Source organism: Athene cunicularia, assembly GCF_003259725.1.
Source record: "Athene cunicularia isolate RWA chromosome 1 unlocalized genomic scaffold, athCun1 chr1_part1, whole genome shotgun sequence".
Taxonomy (NCBI): Eukaryota; Metazoa; Chordata; class Aves; order Strigiformes; family Strigidae; genus Athene; species Athene cunicularia.
This window is the reverse complement of record NW_020799091.1, coordinates 20,835,731-20,857,232: the sequence shown is the minus strand read 5'-3', so window position 1 is coordinate 20,857,232 and position 21,502 is coordinate 20,835,731. Positions and strand designations below refer to the sequence as shown.

Sequence of the window (21,502 nt, the reverse complement as noted above, 5' to 3'; positions counted from 1 at the left end):
GAGGTTGTCCCAGTGTCTCCCTCAGCTCCTCACCTTGCCAAGAGATCTGCCATCTCCCACTGTGTCCTGAGCACCTTGCAGGAAGGGACTGTGTCTCTGCACTACCACCAAGATGGGGGCTGTGGCAAGAGCTCACAGCCGGGCAGCTGGGGCTTCTTTAGGCTGAGTTCTTTCTTATATCACCACTGCATTAAATTACTGACCAGTAATTGATTGTTGTCTGCACTATCAGGCTGGATGAAGGTAGAGAGTTGGTTGGTTATAGCCTCTGTTACTAAAATGTTTCTTTTCAAGATTTCATTCTTTTCTGTTTTTTCTAGTCACTTAGCTGTGGTCTCAGTCCTCCTCCTGTCTGTGGGGCTGATGGTTAATCACCTCTTCCAAGAGTGACATGTACTTTCCCAAGTCATCTTTCACCTTTGGAGATACTCCCTTTACATGTAGACAACTCTCCTCCTTGCTTTTAAAGAGAGAACCCCTTAGAGGAAGGTCTGTATTAATAGATATTGCACACCCCAGATGCAGAGGAGACAGAACAGCCATAGACAGAGGTCATCTCCATTTACTAGGTAGGCTTGACCATCCAGGCAGGACAATGAAGTTATTGCTCTCACGACCTCTCTAATTCAGGTCTTTATGCCTAGGTCCCTGTGACACATAACCACGAGTAAATGTTGCACTTCACAGACATTTCTGCCAAACTTATTGACATCGCACCGGGTGGAGGGGGCACTGAGGATTTTACTGTTCTTTCCGGTTAGGAGTCAGGACATATTTCATAAACCTTCGAGGAGGAGAAACACAGCAGTAAATAGCTTCAGGTTCTGGCCTTCTTTTGTTCTTGATTTTAACAGCTCCTGTCCTAATTATAATCATTTGCCATGTGATTTTAAAGCAATTATGAATTGACTCTAATTCATGCAGATTACTGATCTCTTTGTCATGCACCAAATTCATTCACTCTGCCAGCAATTTCAGACACTGAACTTCAGCTTGTGACTCACAGCTTTGCGTAAATGATTCTACAGTAAAACCTGTGAAATAGTAAACCTTCAATAAACATTTTTCTTTTACAGATTCTTCAGTGTTATTACTCCTTATAAGGACTCTTTGCCAGCGGAAAACACTCCCACACAAACATGGGCAATTTAGCTGGAGACATTTTATGAGGTAGGTGATTGTTTTATACCTGAGCAGATATTTATTGCGATTACACTTAATTACAGAAAAAAAATAAATCACATAGGCAGAGATGCACTAGGGAAGCTGAGAGCAAAACCTTGCCAGATTCCTTGTCCAGGAGCCACTAGGTCATTTCCTTAAGTGCTGCATGGGAACTGGTGCAGATCTAGTAACAGTGTCTGAAGGACACAGCCCTGGAGGAGAAGCTATGAAACACAGAGCATTCCTTAAAAACTTTAGGCCCCTCCAAAACCACATGTTGTTTGTGAACCAGACCAAATCAGTCAAAATAATAAATAGGCTTGCTTTGCAATCAGTAAGGTAAACTTAATTCTGATGAAATAATTTAAAACTTCATGGAAATCTATTATAGATGTCCTTCCTAAAACTTGGTTGGTTTTACTAGATTATTCAAAACAATTGCAGAAAAGACTGCCAAACCAATACTGGCACAATGGCTCTACAATGTCAGGGAAGGAGCAGATCCACTACATATCCACAAAGGTCATTCATCTGGAATTTTTGGATGATGAGGAGCCTGGGAAGCCAGCTCAGAAACTCAGGAGATCGCTGCCCAAAGCAGTGGCCAGCCATCTGAATCAATAGGGATTGATAGCTTAGCATAGGAACATTACAGCTGGTGACACTGTCAGGAGAGGGAACCGACCCCAAAATCATCAGATGCAGTTAAAGTTATGCCATGAACTTTGGATTGCAGAATTAGACCAGGCAATTCCTCTAGCTTTGTCATTGCCTGCTCAATACTCCTTCAGCAGAGTTGTAATAAATTTACTACCTTTTCATAAAACATCAGGTACAATTGCTTGCTCATGAAACGCATTGTGGCTCTTCTACATCAGAGACTGGCTTCCAGCAGGCAAAACATCCTAATTAACAGGATTGTTTCTGGGAGGGCAGCCCATGCCTGTGAACATCAAGATCAGCCCCGCTGACCAGAATGCCCAATACCCAGCTCTAAAGCAATTGTGCTTCTGTCTATCTCATACAATACTTCTGAAAGCTGGGCTTGTTGCCTTTGTACTTACTGATACCAGCCTCAGCATCTGAGGCTTAATTCATATCAAAACAAAGTCCTACTGGCTCCAGAGAGGGCCAAGTCAGGCCCAGAATGATGGGAATTCTTTATTTTATGCAGGGTAAGTGTGCAGCTGCCTCACAAACGCTGGAGTTGTTAGCAAACAATGAATTAGTTCTATTTTAGCTCCCCATAATAAAGATCTTGCAGCAGTGCAATAAGGGAGAGGAAACATAAGAGCCACTTGGAAGGGAACAACAGCACTACAGAGTGAATGAAGCCTTTATCTCACAGTGGTCCAACAAAAATAGGATTCCATGACTGTGGCAGAGGAGCAGCAGCTCGGTAGCATGCAGCCCTACAGTTATACCTTCAGGCAATTACATAAGCTAAGCTGTCACAGGATCCAGTTTGGTTAATTGAAGGAGAACATTGTGGAGATAAAGCGTAGGATGACTCTTTGTTCCACAGATTTGCAAATACTCCACATCAGCAAACAGGTCAAAAGATCTTGGCCTCTTCTTGGTTTTGTGTCCTGAGTGTGTGCACTCTCTGTCAGGGAACAGTGAGAGCAAGAGCTCAGCCGGGGACACGGGCAGGCTCAGGCACACCTGCAATGGAGCTCGGGCAGGGACCACCGGCAAGAGCCTGAACTTAAATACAGACCCTGAGGAAAGGTGAGGTGATACCCAGGGTCCCGACGCTCACACCGCAAATGTCCCCAGAACAAAGAAGATACTGTTTTAGAAAAGGTACAATCCTTATGCCTTGGTTATGGAGAGAGGGTGTCTGGAAAAGAGATGGGGGGCAAGTGTGCAGTGCAGGTGTATTGCAGGGAAATACCCTCAGAAGTACGGGTAGCCAAACACTGGATGCATGAGGTACGGCTGTGGACAGCAATTATTGATTTTATCGAGCCAGATTGAATTTGTCCACAAGACAGAATGTCCTGAAGAGTGGATCCAGGCATTACTGTACTCGTATTTGGTGGTATCCCTTTCAACCTCAAAGGCAACTGTGACCAACCATGATCATGACTTGGCATTATTTTAGCCCTCCCCATTTTCTGCCATGTTTCTGACAGTTCTAGCTCAGTTTTTTCTGCTGCTCTTTTCTAAAGATTTGCTAAGAAGGACAGAAAGCAACCCAGGGAACAGAGGAGTTCAGGCAATTAACACATCAAGCAAATTGTCTGTCTGTCTCTCTCTCTCTCTCTCTTCATCTATCTGTTCATCCATCATCCCTTCCTTCTCAGGTATAGACTACAGAGAGGGACACAGTTGAGCAGGGTCAATCAGAAGATGGAACAGGTGGTCAGATGGGGCTTCCCTTGTCCTCTGACTTCCATCGCTTTCCTTTGCATGCCAGGCAGAAGTTGAACCCCAGTGGTACTTTCCCTCAAGTGCAAGTGACTCTTGCAAGGCTACACTTAGGCCAGGCAGTCCGTGTCCATGACCCCTGCAAGGGAGCTAAAGAACTTGCTACCTCTGTCTAAGAAACAGGTGTCTTTGCTGGCCAAGTCCCCACTTGAAAAACACATGAACAAGTGGTCTAAAAGTGTAAGAACAAGCAATTTTAAAGGATGCACTTATGCTACTGAGTAAAAGAGACCCAGGGAGAGAACTCAAGCACTGGATCACCTGCAAATTTGTCCACACTCTGAGCTCACTCCCTGGCTCCAATTTGGATCTCTTCAACTAGCTCTTTCCAAGAGAAATCTACAGAACGACTAGTCCTGAGCAGTGTGAACACCCAGAGCAGTGTGGCGGTGAGGCTGAGGGTCCATCTCCAGCAGTATTTAGTCCCCAGAAATACTATCCTAGTCTCCACTGTACTTAGCAGTATGGACAAAGACATGCAGACTTTGGGTATTCAGTACATGGATAGCTGATCTATCCTTAGGCCATAAGCATATCCTTAGACTTACAGATCCAAAAAAAGGGTTCATAATCACATGAAGTAAGATACAAAGTTGCTGATGATCCTGGAAGTAGGATAGGGCTGAAAGCCAACAGATGAATCAAGAAGTACAAATAGAGGTGAGGTTATGTGCATAAAAGTTTGAGAAGCAGTGATTCAGTCCTAAATAAGACTTAAGAGGTTTTCTGGGATGAAAGCAAATGTATTACTCTTTAAGGAGATGTGTGCACTGTTCCCATCCCCGACCCCTGAATATATTTTTATCAAGTCAAATGCAACTTCAGTTTGCTCCTTCTCCATTGGGAACAAAAAGTGAGATCAGAATCTGTTGGTGGTAACTCTAGAATTAGTGGACAGATCTTACACAGTCCTTATGTAACATTTCCTTCTGTTCAGGAGAGATTTTTCAGCAGCTGACAGATTTGGTCATCTTCCACTGCCCAGAACGTGAAGCTGGAAATGACAAACCCCATTTTGAACCCTGACTTCTTCGGTGCCTCGGGCAGTACCTTGAGTGTGTTCCCCAGGAACTGGGAGTTAGACGATTTTGGGAAGTTCAGCTGCTGGCAGTCAGTAAGACCCAGAGAAGCATCTCTTCTGCATGGGAAAAGCCTTCCTTCTTTTTCTTTGTATCTGCTTAGGGTTTTTCTTTCCATCCTTTTAGTACCTCCCCCATAAAAAGGAACATCGGATGCTTTGCCCATCCCTGTGGCATCTTTTGGATGACTAAGCAGCACTGTGTGTAATTTTATGACTTAAAAGATAAAGAGGGAAGAGCAAAGCTCTACCAGTTGCTACTGTACTTGAAGCTGTAATTGTGTGTGAGTACTTGCAAATATCAAGGCCACCTTTGGGAACAGCTATTTGTAATGGCTCTTCTTGCTATATTCCCTTTGTCCAGTAGAATATAATGGCTAAATCAATGTAAAGCTTCGTGCATTTCTTTTTTCTGCTCTCCCTGGGACTATTCTTTCCAGTTACGTAAGTTCAGCTTCGATCTCCAGAAAAATCAATGAAGACTTAGTTGTTCTCAAAAAACCCCAAGCTAAACAAGCTAAACATTTAAAGCATTTTCTGTCATCTTGGTGTGGAATATGTAATCCCTCTCCCCCTCAGGTTGCCAGAAAGAGCACCCAACTCAGCAAGCTTTTGTGAAATGAGCAGTAGCATAAAAACAGGTTTATACTTAAAGGTTGCTTTTCTTGTGTCTCATTCTTAACCATAATCAGTGAAATTGTTTTTACTTGTACTCTCATAAAAGAAACACTACCACTTTGCTGTTCCTGAAAAATAAAGGCAGTTTTCACAAAAAAAAAAAGAAAAGAGTTGACCTATGTGTCAATCCTCTGACATACTCTTTGTGTCAAACCCTGACTTTTCAGCTCTCTTGTATGCATGGTTGTGAACACAACAGAGATGCCTATGATGCAGTCAGCCAGTGACTGCAAGAAGACATGGCATAGCTATCAGACAGCATGTGGGAGTCATCTGAAAATATTAAAAAATGAGAAAGCACATTAAGAGCAAACTGGAATTTATCTATTCAAACATAAATCTTTACAGAAGATATAGGAACACATTTGTAATAAACCCCTCATTTTGGCACTTAGGTCTTCATAGTGGTTCTTGCCTCCAGTACAACCTTCTGTGCTTTCTCAAGGTCAGATACCACAGTGCCTTACCTCTCAAGCCGTCTTGAGAAATGATAAGATTTCGTGCTCTGAGATACAATTCTGATCTTACTACAGAGAACAATTTTCAGGAATGATGCAACACCATCAGAACATCTCTCTGCAAAATGGCAGGAGCCCTGGGGATTAAAGGCAGAGCACCCAAAAAGGTTTGGCATCACAGGTCACAGGCCAGCTGTTCAGTGAAGCAGGGGGGGAAGCTGAGTGACCCGGGGCAACCAAAGCAATTCACTACCATTTTGGAAAGTATTTGGCTCTGATTTTAGCAGATCAAATACCAAAGTTGCCTGGATGATGGAAAGGCAAAACATCCACTTAGAAGCATCAGAGTTTCAATAGGTAGAAGGTAAAAGCTGTGAAAAGTACCTTCTTGGGGCCCCTTGACCCATTCCTCTCAGGTAATTATTCTTCCTGTGGGTTGTATGGAAGTTTGGGAGGTTTTGCTTTGCAAACAGAAGCAGACTGAAGCAGGTTTGACAGTCCAGTTTGACCAGTTACTTGCACTTTGTATGAGGAAGAAGGAAAGAAGCCAAATCCTCTTGCATTGTGTGGGTGTATCAGCATACCAGCTGTGTTATTACCGACATTACCAACCAGGCAAGATGCACGGCATAGCCATTATGGCGCTGATCACACCCTCCATGTCCCAAGCACCTTTGGTTCCCCCAGCACTGAGCACAGGGTTGGGGAAAACAACATGTAGCCCTGTTCTTGGAAATAAAAAGCTCTTTATCTGCAGCTGCTTGGCAAATGATGTCATCAAGATTCTGTTTCATTGCTTTAAGTGGAAAATGTTTGTGTCAAGTACCTTCCCCAACACTTGTGTAAGGACACAGCACGAGAGGTGGAGAGCAATGAGAGCAGACACACACCCACACCCCTTGCTCTTGGCAGCAGCTTAGTCAGCGGAGGACGGCAGAAAGGAGGTTGAGAACAGAAAATCTTTCTCCCAATGCCACTCATCAAATGTGATGTCCTTGCAAGACATTTATGGTGGACAGATGAGCTAAGAAATGAGGTTGGAGGATATGTGGTGTTTGCCTCTGTAGGGAAGAGGTGGTGAAATAGCCCACCGCAGCTTTTCACAGTTTATCACTCTCTCTCACAGCTTCTCTGGCTCAGTTAAGCATCAGCAGCCACACTGCAGAAGTCTCCTAGCACTTTTCTTAAAAGCCACAAGCCAGCTGCATCTTGACTGGTGTCTTCAGAGTAATCTGTGGGAAGTTAAACCAGCAAATTACATTCTCTCCTCATCTGACCAGTGGAAATTTCTGGAGGGCAAACTGAAGCAGCCCAGGCCTGTGGGCCACTATGTCCTACTGACAGAAGGAGGCAAGTCTGGGCTCCACAGGCATTAAACCCAGCCCTGCCAAAACCAGGCAGCAGCCACATAGCAGAGGTGGCTCTGGAGAAAGGTCAAGCACATGGGAGTTGGAAACATGGTGTTTGAGATTGCCTAATGCAACTGGGGCTTCTGAAGAAAAAAAAATATGTCGGCCAGTACTTTGAGACTGCACTGGGAGGTGTATGGGCCCAGAGCACAAAGGTCAGAGTAAATCTGTCACTTTCCAGGGCTCAGTGTCCTGACTGAGCAGGTGTGGAGGATGTCCCCGTGGATGTGTGCAAACACTCCTCCCTTCCAGAAGGCTCCTGGAGGCCACCCTCTCAAGACCCCTTCCCTCAGAAAGAGCATAGGGGATGACAGCAACCCTTTTCCACCTGGCTGGACCATCTATCACCTATTTAGGCCACTGCAGCAGAGACAAACCCAATTACTTGCTGACCCATCAGCTCCTGCTGCAGTGATATATCTTGCTCAAGTGTGCTGTGATTCCTGGGCTTAGTGTTAGCTTGTGCACAGAGGCAAATAAGACTCAGAAAGACTTTCCTGATTGTTATAAATTTCTGGTGGGGGATGGACCCTACTAGCCCTGGGGTGAGAGCCTTCCGTGGTTGTTCACATGTTATTGATCCCTATAGTGCTTATTAAGCTCATTTTAGAAGATGAGACTAATGCCCACATCCCACCCTCTTTAGAGGCTTATTTCTCTGAGTCACAGCTAAGGCAGCCTCTGTCCTTCTCTGTGCAACCTCCCCGCAGCAGCAACCCCCAGTTAAGGTTTGTGCCCACAAAGTTTCTGCTTCTTGCAAGTTTCCTTTCTCAGCTGTCTGCTTTGGCTCTCTCAGCTGAGCATGACCCTCTGCCTGGTGTTAGTAGCAACAAGGGCCTGGTTCAAATTAGAGCTGTTGCTAGTAACAACTTGCTCAAGTCTCGGAGCACAGCCTCGGGAAGATTAAACAAAGCTGTCTGAGTACCCAGTGAGCAACATTTTCTTTGAGCATAAGGGATGAAACAAGAGGCTCACAATCCTGAAGAAAGGAAAGGGCAACAAGAAAGCAAGTATGTGATGTACAGTAATCAGCACTTCCCCTCTCAAAGCACAGCTGGTCCCTGTCTGAAGCTCCCAGGAGGGTCCTTTCAAGTGCTGCAGGTCCCCAGTTTCCATGAGCCAATGACTTCTGCTAACACCGCTTTCCCAAGCTCACTCCCATGGATTGCATGGGCATTCCTTTAAAGTACAGAAAAGCTGGAGAAGGGGAAAAAATCACTGCAAGCCATCTTCCTTCCTTCCTACATCTGTCTCTGCATCATTAGATTGATTTGAAAATCATACAATTTGAAAAATAAGCTTTGGAGTTCAGGATGCCCTCTCATTTTCTGAGCCTTTGGGTCACATTAGATCACAGACCATCACTTTTCCACATGTGAAGGCTAGAAATTTGCCTTCAATGACAGGAGAGATTTATCTGCAGGAGTCGAGGGTTTTTAAGTAAAAGACACACCATGGGACTTATACTGTAAGCACAACAGTACATAACATTAGAAATAATTTAGAAAAACAAATAAGAAGTCTGGTTTGCCTTTGATTTCTGGGGAGGAAAGCTGCATTTTCTTGAGAGCAGCAGCAATGTCTATGTGAATCTGTCTATTATTCAGGCAGGAGAAACACTGTCAGTGTTTGTCAGTAATAAAATCTTCTATCAGTCTAGCTGCTTGTGGATATAGAGTTTATGGTCAGGAGAGGGAAGAAGATATAGAAATATAAGAAACATAAGTCTTCTGAGTTTTCATTTGCTTTCGGAAATCTTTCATTAAGGCGTTAGAGGTACTGAAGTGTTCTTAGGACAGAAATTGGTATTGACAAACTGCAAGAGACCTCCTGAGGTTTCCCCATTTTAAATGTTGTTTAAGTGCTTTAAACTATTACAGCAGTTGTGTTGTAGGGTCCATAATTTCCTTGCTTGAGTGCACACTTTTATATGTAAAATACTTGTCCCACAAAAGAAACATCCTCTTCCTGTCCTTTACCCTTTGCAGTATGCAAAATACCATCCCAAAACTAGATCCCACCTTGCCCACAGTTTTGCAGCAAATCCTATTGTTCACTGTGAACTAAAACAAAGCATTGAACATTCCTGGGTTAATATTTTTATAAATGCCTTCTGAAGAGCTGTGAAACTGCCAGTTGTACAAGCTCACTAAGGAAAAGGTTGATTTTGTTAGGAAATTTGGAGGTTTAGGGTTGGTTTTGCTTTTATTACATATGGCTTTAGATAACTGGGGCAGAGATACTGATTTGTGACTTGGGATCGCAGTGAATGTCCTTAACTGTGGCTCCCATGGTGACCTGCAGGAGGGCTGTGGAAGGGTGAATGTGATTAGATGCCACTGTTTTTCCCAGAGATGCACGCAATGAAGTGAAGATCTTCAACCCAGGCTTGGCTATAGCTTTTGGGGAAGAAGATGGTGAGCAGTGCAGGTGGGGGCAGCTCCTGCTGGAGCCTCCCCTAGGGAGCCAAGCTGCACCCTGAGCCCCAAGAATTTTCTTTTCAGCGAGTACAGAGCCCTGCATCCCACATTTGATAATGATTGATGAGGTTTTCAATGTTTCCATGATGTGCTGTTGAACTAGAGATGGAGAAAGTGTCCTGACCACAGACCACAGGTCTGTTGCTTTTCAACATGGGGAGACCTTTAAGGAGTTACTATTGGAAGTGGAAATTATAACAATTAGACCAGATTTCTGCTGGTATTTGCTGAGTGATCCTCTAAAATAATTTAAAAATTTCTCTCAGCAGTGTCCAAGCCACAACTGATGGTCATGCTGAAGGGCATGGGTTTCCCCCCCAATGGGACCTGCTCCCAGTAGCCAGAGGGAGGGTGTCAGATCCATCCCACACAGCAATAATCCCAACACTGGTGGGGGAAAGCCATGCCAGGGGAAGACATGTTCCGTTTTGTTTTCCCAGATCCCTTTCACGCTCAGCAGCCCACCCTCCCTGTGCTTTTGCTGGGTGCTCTGGGAAGGCTGGCATATGAGTTGGCAGGCAGCCTACAGCCCCACAGGAAAGGAAAACAGGCTCCTTCTCCAAGGAGCTCATGCCTTCACAGGCACCCACTAGCGTGGCTCCATCATTTTTCAAGCCATGAAGAGATGGAGCTCCTGACAGTGAAGGAATGAAATGCATTTCTCCAGCCCAGAAAATGTGAAGGTCAGGAAGGGCTTTTGAGAACCTGGTCATGTGGAGAAAGGAGCTGAAATGGGCAGAGACTCATAACTGAACAAACCAGAAGAAAGCACATTGAAGAGATGACAGAAATCTGGGGCTGAGCAGAGCTCAGGAAGTCACCCAGCTTTCCCAGCCCCAGAGCAGGAACACCTAACCCCACTGCCCTCTTCTTTCATCTTTTTCATATATATCTCTAGACTGTTCTTAAAAATTCTGAAGGGTGAGATTTTATGGGATTGTTATGCTCCTTTTCTGGAGCTAAATGTCCAGACCCTTAGAAATTATTTCCAAATTTCTGGCCTAAATCCCCGTGCTGCAGCTTAAATCCGTTATTTGCTGTCTTCTCTACAGCTGACATGGAGAAGACAAGCCCTGAAGAGAGGGAGCAGAGCTGTGGAAATGCTGAGGGCAAGAGGGCTCCTCAGCACTAAGTCTGTGGTTCTCAGAGATAAGATCTGAGCTGGTGCCACGTGTTCTAAGTACCAATAGGTGGAGCATTGCAGTCTGGAGGTGGGATCCCAATGAGGAATGCTTGTGACCTACTACCCTAAGCCCAGGTGAAGGCCTGGCAGGTCAGAGAAGAGTAACTGTGGTCCAGGGGGTATGAAAACGATAGCTCAGGAGCAGACCATCCCTTTGTGCAGAAAGACCAGGAGTTTGTCTAAAAAAGTATCTCCTCAATTAACTGACATGCAAAATAAGAGATAACAACAATTGGAAACACGGGCAAGTAACCATAAGGAACATGCAAGCATTGTTCATTCCCTCTGGTATGAAATCAGAAAGGACAAAGCCCAGCTGGAGCTTAGACTAGCTAGGGACAAAGAGAAATATGAAGAGGTGCTACAGATATGGTAGCAGCAAAAGGAAATGTGGGGAAATTGTGGGTCCACCAATGAATGGGGGAGACAACCCACTGACAGATGACAAGCAAAAGACCAAAGCATTTATTACCTTTTTTGCATACATTTTCATTGGCAAAGCTTACTCCCACACCTTCACATGTCCAGCATGATTTGGGACGGAGAGGAACAACCAGTGGGAGGAGCAACAAAGGAAGGTCTACCCAGAGAAGCTGTAAGTATTTAGATCCAGGTAAGCAGACAGGATTTACCTGAGGGTGATGACGTGACTTTATAGCTGCTGTCTGTCATCAGAAACTCAGGTGATCAGGGGCAGCTCTGACAACTGGAAAGTTTCTTTCAGCATTTTAATGCAAAACCTGAGCAAACGTGTTGGATGAGCAAACTGTTAGATGGACTGAAAATTAGCTGGACCATTAGGTCAAAGAATAGTAATCAATGTTGTGATGGGCCATCTGGCAGCCAGTAAGGAACAGAGGACCCCAGGGAATGACACAGGAGCTGATATTGTTCAATATTTTAATCAGTCACCAGGCCCATGACACAGAGGGCACTTCCAGCACATTTACAGATAGTAATAGATTAGAAGCAATTACATCCATCTCCATTTGGCAGAGCTGGTAAAACTTCTATCCAGAGAGACCTTGAGAAACTTGGGACCTCTGTCAATAGAAACACCTCAGAGTTGAACAGGCGCAGTGCAAACCCTATGCTTTGGTGTAGGATGGTATTCTTCTGCTTACATAACAGCCATGAAGGAAAGGATCTGGGCTTTACTATGAGCCTTCAGTGAAAATGTGACATGAATCGGGCAAACTGTATACTGGAGATGTGTTAGGAGCAACGTGACTGGCAGCTGGAGGGTAGTTATTATTCCCTTTCTACTCAGTCTTGGTGAGGCTACCCCAGAAATGTTGTCCCATGTTGGGATTCCCAGTTCAAGAATTCATTGAGAAAGTGGGGAAAGTCCACTGGAGTGCTGCCAAGATGGTCAGTGGCCTAGAGCGCATGATCTGCAAGGAGGTGCTGAGGGACATGGATTTGGGTAGTCTGGCAAAGAGGTGGCTTAAGAGAGGTCTAAAACCAGCCTGCACCTACATGAAGGGGAATGACAAAGACAATGGAGCCAAAGTCTCCATGTTAGTGGTGAGCTATACAGAAAAATCCTGGTCTTCACTGGAGTGAACAGGTTTGTCTCTTCAGGGGCCTGAAGGAGGGTCATGGAGTAGACCTCTGTGGTGGACCTCTGACCACCCACTCCAGCTGACAGCTCACTGCCTAGATCTGCCTTGGGTGGACCCAGCCAGCTCCCTCCAAGCCAGTGCCCAGGCACAGCTCTGGGAACAACTGATTCCCACAAGTTGTCCCCAATAGACAGAATGGACAGGGTGGTGCTAGGTTCCTCCCACACAACCTTTAACAGGACCCTATTGGGCACTGCACCCTAAAATGCCTCTACAAGTTTCATACAAGACAACACAAAACCTGTTTTGCAGTATAAAAATACCACTCTTGCAGGCTCAAACACCTCTCAAATAATTTTGGATATTTTGAACTGCAGGGGTGGAACAAAAAGGAAAAAATTATCATTAGGGACCGGAGTATCCCAGAGGCCCCAGAAGAAACCTAGGACTGAATACTATTTCGTGTAGTCCTGGCTAATCTAGGGACAGTTAGCTTTAAGCAGAGTGTGTATGGACCAGTCCACTGGGCCCTGGGAGTGGGATTTAGTTAGCAGCCCTCTTTCAGCTGGCAGCATAGGCACAACCATGGAGACTTATGGTCTATTTCCAGGGAAAGCCTCCCCTGTGGATGTAAGTCACTTACCCCAGCTCGGCTTCCTACTAGGAGGATGTTGAGGACCAAGGAGGGCACGAGCAGTCAAAGGTGGAGCCCACCATATTACCTCCACATAAGAAGCTTCTGTAATTATCAGTTCCCTTTGTACAGCTCAGAGGCACGTGTCTGTGCAGCGTGGTGGGGAGCAGATGTGACCTCTCCTTCTCTCCACGTGGAGGTGGACCGCTGAAAGTTCCAGTTTCTTCCTGTGTTTTCCCCTTACTGTGCAAGAGGATGATGCAGCCAGCAAGATAGCTCATTGCCCAGATTAAAATAACTCAGTTCTGCTTCAGATATCACTTATATTTTACCAGCTTTGTATCTGAACATCTCATTAACAAAGGCAAATGGACTATAACGTCTTCTAAGCAAGCTTGCTCAGAAATCGCTGAAACAATCAAAAGCCAGGGAAAACAACTCATTGCACCTGATGCACCAGTTCTTGAAATTTTTGCTATATTAGGCAATACCTCTTTGTTCACTCAAATTAGCCTAATTGCATGCATATTTATTGTCCGCTGTTCTTTAGTATCTAAGCAAATCAAAGTACATTCTTTCACTACTGAGATGGTAATTTTGCATAAGAAATATGGGCAGTTTTACATCAGACTAATAATGCTATTCCATTATTCAAAACCAGAACCAAAATTAGCAGTCATCTCAACAATAAGATGCATATTTTATCTTCAAGGTATGAGTTTGAATTAGCACAGACCTCTAACACCTGTCAATAACCCTTAATTCTATTAGGCTCCTCTACGCCATGATCATTGACATGAGATAGGCACGTGAGTCTCAGACTACCTCTTGCGTTTGTATCTTTCTATTTAAATACCAAAGGGACTCCAGAAGTCACGCTCCATCTGCATCCATTTATTATGTGCCAGAAAACTATATAAAACTCCAGATTTTAAATTTTATATACCTTTTTAAAAGCAAATCTCTTGCTGGTACCTGTTTAAAGGAAAATGGTGTCAGACCCACCTGCAGAATTACAATTAGAAGACCTGCTTGTCCTCACTCCAGAAGTACCAGTGCTTACTTGAGGTCCTCCTTAAATGTTACAGCATCTTTCCCCCTGTTGGGTGGCCAAGGGATGGGGAGCCCCTAGCACAGAGCAGGTGCTGTAGCTCATCTGCACATTTTAAATGACAGCCAAAGCCTTGTTGTGCAACAGCCACACAACGGTACATTAAGAGGTCTTTTAATAGGACATATGTGAGCAGCACTCAGACAGATGGAAAAATTCCCTCTTGACCAATGTGTTTTAAGCACTTTTAATCTGCAGGGACATTGCCACTTGAATGGGATACTGGACACTTTGAAGAATGCAATAAATCCAAACAAAGCCCTGTGGTTTAGCCTCTACATACTCTCTGAGACATGAAGGGGTGAGAGAAAGGGTAAAAAATATCATAGTTCTGATATAAAATCCTCAAATGTCCCTTCTGCATGTGTTGATGGTTACTTCATGTCTAAAGCCTGGGCCACCTTTTTCCCAACTCAGTTCAGAGGTGGAATAATGAGGATATGCTATAAATATGGACCATGGACTTGTCTCCTCATTGCTGGAGTGCACAGACCAGGGGGAAAGCTGCCCAAGATGGAGACTTAATGCAGGGTGGTTCCTCCCAGTGGAGGAGTAAAATGGACAGATGTTCATGGTCTGTAGAGGACACTTTGCTCAGAAGTTGCTCAGATGTCTCAGTTCAGGTGAGGGGAGTCCCCCCTATCTGCTGGCAGGACTCATGGCTAACTCCTGGGGTCTGGGGGGGCAGCTGGCACTGGGTGTGGTGGGTGACAGCCAGGACTTTTCCTTCCCAGCAGCTGAGTGCAACCCATCTATTTTCACCCAAATCAGCCTAATTGTATCCATATTTATTGCCTGCTGTTGCATAACAGGTAGGCAACACCTCCTTAGCTGTTTCAGATCCTAAGGGGCTGCCAATACCATGCTGCTGTCACTGTGGTTTTTCCATGATCTCTGCACTCCTCAGGCTTCTTCCAGTTGTTATTTTCTAGAGTTAAAGAGACCTTCAGACTTCTCAATATCAAAAGCAAATGTATCAGTGGGAAGTCTGCTTCCCAAGTGTGGTTCAGGTCAAACCGTGTTCTTAAAGTCTCCTGGAAGGGTTCAGGTCTGTGAGCCCCAGACAACAGGCACACCGCTTTGCCTGCTCTGGGATTTGTTTGCATGAGGGGACCAGAGTTTGTAATTCACCTCACTGCCCCAGCTGGGGGAGAGTTTAGTCCCCTCTTTTCAGAGCTGCTCCCAGAAACAATATTGGCTGATACTGGCTTACTAACCCAAAGGGGGAAATTACTATGAAATGTTTACAAGGACCATTTGAAACCTGAGAAAAGGATGTTTTTAGTAATGGGGAAAGAGCCAAATACCTTAGAAGATAAATATTCCAGCTTCAAGAATTAATTACCACTTCCCAGTAATGCAGGTTGACAAATAACCTTGCGCAATTTCCTGGACAAATACATTTTAATGGCAATACTGTGCACAGAACAAGAGCAAAATACAGCTCGCTGAACCGTGACCCTGCAGGACTGGGCATGTGGGCTGATGCCTTTGCCCAAGCACTTACCCAACAAAGCCCAAAGGATGAGGCTCTGGGGCTAAAGCAGCTGCCTTTACACAGCAGCTCACACCATGAGGGCCTCTGGGTGAGGATTTCTCCTACAGATGGTTATTTTCAGTCAAGAAAGGAAAATACGAATAGCAACCAAGTGCATTTTTAAAAACAGCAGCTGTGACATCTATGAAGGTCTATAATCATTATGCAAACTTTATTACGTAGCTTTTCAGTTGTAAATCAAGTAACATAGGCCAGTGAAATGGATGCTCAATTTCTATATCCTAATTTTCCTTTTGATAGTGTGGGAAGATAGTATATAACTGGCTATGCTCCACAATTATACACTGGCATAACAAGTCACAACATGTATTTATACTTATTTCAGTCAAGAGCATCAAGCAATGAATGTAGTAAGAAAACTTCATAAACCAATTATCTCAAAATAATTTTCAGTAAAAAGGCATTGCCTTCTCCTTCTTTTTAGATAGGTGGAAAGATGAGAGCTGTGGAAGAGCAAGTGTGAGTATCAATGGGCTTTTCTGGAAATCTGAATTGTTACTAATTACCCAAAATCCAAGCTGCTGGATGAGCTGCTGTTTTGTGAGCCATGCTCTAACTCATAGTAAGCTTTTCAGGGACATCACTCTGAAAGTACCTTGGGAAGACGGCTCTTTGGAGGACTGCATGTGCAGTGATGCAGCAGCACCATCACCCCTGGAGATATTGCTCCTAGAAGGACAACTGACTTTGGGTCCTGGCTTTAGGAGCAACTGAAGAGATCCTACTGTCTTTCTGGTGTGAATCACCAGTAGTCATGTGCCAAGTGCAACAACTGCTGCAAAAGGTCAACTTCCCCTAAAGGACTTTATGCTGAACCTACTCAGACTTTCCTAAATAAACAGCAGCTTCACCAAAAGCTACTGAAGTCCTCCAGGAATAAAATTGTTTTATATGAGGTCCAGACATGGGATGCAGATTTGTTTCTAGTCATCTGTCCATTCATGCCTCGACCACTTTTGTTCCCTGTCTGAAGCTGGAACCCAGCTCCTGTCCATGGTCGGTCTTGTCCACAGTCTTTCATCTGAACAAACCACAGAAATGCAGCATGGACCTGTGGCACTGACCATCATGTGTGCTGATAGCCAAGTCCCTGCCAAGAGGCAGCAAGGAAGCAGCCTGTGTCCAGGCTGATAAAGCAGTGCAGAAAGTGAGGGGACATCTCTAAAGCCTTTTGAAGAAAACATCCCTATCTCTTGTCTAGGGATCTGCAGTTCCTGAACTGAAGCACACGGAACAGATTGACGGCAGCAGCTATTTTAAAATTCATGAAGTCTTAAAGCATTACTGGTTGATTTCAGTGCTGGGCGATAACTAGACAAAATAGCCCAACAGCGGGGAGATGCTGATGTAGTAGCAGCCATAATAGTGCGTGATGCCGCACACGTCCCTGCTTCTGAAAACCCACTCATCCGTCTTGTCAGAGTAAATTGCTGTGATTCTGTTTTATAATGAAGATGGTGGGAGGAAGGAGGCAGATGCATATTTCCCTCTGATCAAGGAGAAAGGCTGGGCCATGCCCCACTTACTCTCCTGAAGCCATCCTGGCCTCTGTGTGAAGGGCTTAGAGACTGGTGATGGCAAGTATTCAGTAGGGAGGTCACAAGTGGCCTTGGCCCAAGAGAAACAAGGCTTTGGAACTCCTCTGTTAGCACTTGAGAGATGCTTTTGCCTCCCTTCCCACTGTGCCCCTCTTTGTCTGCTTGCCCAGGACTGAAGAAAATGCCAGGGCAAAAAGAGTTGGAAGCCAGTGGGATTCTCCTGTGCTTTGTCTGCCAGCTCAGGGTCACACAGGCTGAAAACTTCTGGGTGAAGCTAAATCTGTGCCAGCCAGGGCAAATTCTGGCAAACAGCTTAAATACCTAATTTATGTACCTGTACCAAAAAGCATTATGTAGAATGCCCCAGCTCAGCTGCTGCCTTCGACTGGAGGCAGGTCAGAGCAGCCTTACCTCCTTGCCATGGGCATGCTTTAGCCAGTGAGATTTCCCATTACAACCCCGACGGGCCTCATCCTGCTCCCAACAAGCAGCTGAACCAGCCCAACAGCATGGGGAGCTTGGGGAGGGGACAGGAGGGTGTCTGCACTTCCACCTGAATGTGGGTGCCTACATAATGAGGGGCATCTCTTTAGATTCTCCCTTAGCAGAGATAGGGCAAATAACTGTATTTACCCTCCTGCTCCTGCCCATTCCTCCCCGCCGCCTGTCCACCAGCTCCTGTACAAATTCTCTCCCTGTACCACAGCAGGGCCTCGAGCTCCTGCTTCACCAGGGCAGTGGGAAGCACTGGAAGTTGGTGCCTAACACTCTTTTTCACCCAGCCTTTGAGGTCCATGGTGAGATGTAGACAGGTCCAGTACATGTTACTTGCCTTTTTAGCATATTTTGTGCCCATGTATGAGCTGTATACCTTTAACAACTTGCTCAGTGGAACTCTACTGGATACATGAGTAGAAAATCCAGCTTCATCATTTCCAAAGACAAAATCTACAGTTTAAATAACAACCTAAACTGTATCTTGGTGGTAATTTCTCTTGGAAATAATTTGTTGTCACTGATTTCAGGACAGTGAAATGCTGCATAAATATTCCACTTGCAATTTTTCATCTCCCCTTCAAATCTCCCCATGAACATGTGGCCCATGTGCTAAGTTCGAGTCTGCCAGGGATATACTCATTCTCATCAACACTATCCCCCTGCTCCCCTCAGAGTCCTGGGCCTGGCAGAGGAAGTCCCACAGCAAAGGAGTATGTGCTTAAACAGTACTTTGATTTGTCCAGGCTGTCACCATGCACTTCCATGAATTAACTCAAGTTTTGGACCCAATTTGCAGGCCCAGTTTCAGTCATTTCCTGCAGGTCTGGAGCTGCCTCCCTTCCGCTCTCCCCATTCCCTTTGGTAGGGCAGCACAGAGCCTTCAGAGAGGAGATACACAGCTAATGTGTCTGGATTGACATTGTGCACGTGGCCCTGGATGGCGAATAGTGCTGCTGGCACTCCACACCTCTACCCAGTTCTAACAGAGGCCTCTGGTGCTTCCTCACAGAGCATCATCCTTAGCTTGTTCAGTTACCCTTCCCTGGATTACCACTATCAGAAAGACTTTCATCTGCAGATCAAGAATGGAGCTGTCCCAGAAAGCTTCAAGTCCCAGGGGTCAGAAACCACTAAGGCACAGCAGTGTCCTTGCAGCACAGGGACTTACTCAGCAGCTACCTGCCTTTCCTGACAGAAGGGAAGAAAACAGTCTTTGGACTTAATCTGTGAGATTAAAAAAAGAAATATAAATTCAGTTTTACTGGAGTTGTGCTTGAGTGGGGACAGCCAGTTTCCCTCTGTGCAGACTACTCCATTTCCACACTTCTTACTCAACATGGAACAGAGCTTTATTTTTCACCAATACCATGCACATACTTCAGAGACGTATTTGAAGTGCAAAACCCATGTTCCATGTTCAGACATCCAGCAAGCAATTAATAAAAAACACTCTAGTATGGTTTAGAACTAATGTGAAATGAGTAAAATGTCTGACCTGTTTTCAATGGCTACAAAATTGCCCTGGGGAAGATACAGATGTGATTCCTTTTAAATATAGCTGTTTTCTATTAAGCGAACCTACACATCAGTCCTTCCTATCACACATCTCCAGAGAAAGCATCCCACACACTCCTCTGCTGAGGGTTGCTCAGCACTTTGTCCCATGGTGATCTCTACAAGAAACTCAACCCTCCTGTTAAATGCTTGGGGCTCAAAAGATTAATTCTGTGGGATAGATCTCTAAAGCACATCAGAAATTCAAACTCATTCCCAACAGCTTATCATCATTCATGTGATTATAGGTGCAAGCAAAAACAGCTGTCATTGAGGGAGAACAGAGAATCTATTATAATCAGAATTCTTACAGACAGTTTTATATTTTTATGTTTAATAAAGCCTTTTTTCCCTCTCCATATAAAGCTTTCCTTCAAAATCTTTCCAAGCATTTTATAAAGGTGAGTGTTACACCATCATCACTCCCATTTTACAAACAGGAAACTGAGGCCCAAAAAAAGTCATTTGAGCAGTTTAAAACATCAAATCCCAGCACCAAACCAGAAATAGAATCAAAACCTCCTGGAAAAATTTCCTTTCTCCAACTACCTCTATTTAGTTGCTATGCAGCTGTTTTTTTTTTTCCTTTGTAAAAATTACCCAACCAGTCAAACAGAGAATGGCAACAAAACTGCAAGCTTCAACATACTTACTTCCATACTGCTGACATTAGTACAAAAATAAAGATTTTTATTAACTAGTTTACAAAAATAAAGTCTGTCGAGTCACACAAGATCTCATGGGAGGGGTTTATTTGACTTTGGAAGATAAAGCCTGTTTGAAACGTCTCTTTAGATCTTGCATGTTGGGAGATTTGGGACGAGGGATGATGGATGACCGCCTCCTGTCCGTGCTGCCCACATGCTGTAGTTTGCTGACCTCTTTGCAAAGATACTGGAAAACATCACAAACGCCTTGGGAGTCATCACTTGTGGAGATTTCCAAAAACAGGCTGCCCAGTTCATTTGCCAGCTGTAGTCCTTCTTTTGCCTGTACTTGCCTGGCATGGAGGAGGTCTGCTTTGTTCCCCACGATAATGATGGGAGTCCTGGCATCTGGGTGGACCTTACGGATGTGCTGGTAGAGAGGTCGGACTGACTGGTAGCTGCTGTAGTCTGTGATGGAGTAGACCAGGAGGAAGCCCTCTGCCCACTTCACACACCTGGTCAGGGAGTCCAGCACCTGCACGCAGTCTTCCTGCACCTGCAGTACAACAGAGACACAAATCTGGCACCGGGTTGTGAGAGTATAAGGCCTGAATCATAGACAGCATCGTTAAACAGGTCCAAAGAGAAGCCCGAGCTCTGTCCTAGGAGACTACGTCTGGCCTTGTAGGAAGCCGGAGCTCAAAAACCGAGCCTTTAGCTGGCAGAGGAACCGATCATCGATCCGAAGCGTCTCCGTACCTGGATGCATCCCGGCGTGTCTTGGATCTGCATGGCAACGTGGTCCCCGTCCAGACGGACTAGCCTGGAGTAGAGGTTGCCTGGGGAGCAGAGAGCCGTCAGGCACAAGCCGTTATGTTTCAGTTTAGTGTTTTGTCTCTGTTCCATGAAGCCTAATTAGGAGGTGGAGGCTGAGCTGTCTCCTCCATTCCAGGTTTTACTGTTTCAAACCATTGCAGCTGGTTCCCTGCCAAAGGCCCTGCCAAAATTTCCAGTTGTCTCTTGGAGAAGCAGCTAGAAAGCTGCCTTCTGAACTGTCAGCTTTGTTGGTTTTAGCATATTAGTGACACAGAGGCCTGAGATTTCCTGAGGGCCATGTAGGCAGTGTAAGTGCTAATATTGTGTGTGGCCGGGAAGGTCAGTGAAAGGACGGGAGGAGGAATCGTGCCTGTGCAAAGGGGCTGCAGGCTGCAGAGCCCGGGTGGGTGCAGGGGATGTGCAGAGACTTCCAGCCTCATTCCCAGGGGGAGGCAGGTAGGCAGCTGCCCTGAGGATGTACAAAAAAACTCATGCTTTTTTAATCTTCCCGTTGTATGTATCAGATGGGGGAAACAGTCCCAGTGTTCACTCCCACGTGAACCCCTTCTCGGTGCAGTCCTGGACTCAGCATGTTTGTGGCCCTCATAGACAAAAGAGTGGCTGGCATCCCAAATGCAGATGCTGTGCTGGCGTGTCCTGACTGGCCCAGAGGATGCCAAGAGCTGTGCAGACACCTG

The 21,502-nt window shown here is 45.2% G+C and overlaps 1 protein-coding gene across 1 annotated transcript; it reads right to left on the bottom strand.

Moving 5' to 3' along the window:
* Positions 1 to 19,591: 19,591 nt before the first annotated feature.
* RASL11A (RAS like family 11 member A) lies at positions 19,592 to 20,894 on the bottom strand. The gene is made up of 2 exons (XM_026859503.1): positions 20,748 to 20,894; positions 19,592 to 20,544 (listed from the first exon to the last, which is right to left on the bottom strand). The coding sequence occupies exons 1-2, from the start codon at positions 20,892 to 20,894 to the stop codon at positions 20,092 to 20,094; spliced, it is 600 nt and encodes a 199-aa protein (XP_026715304.1). The 3' UTR covers positions 19,592 to 20,091.
* Between the last annotated feature and the right edge of the window lie 608 nt (positions 20,895 to 21,502).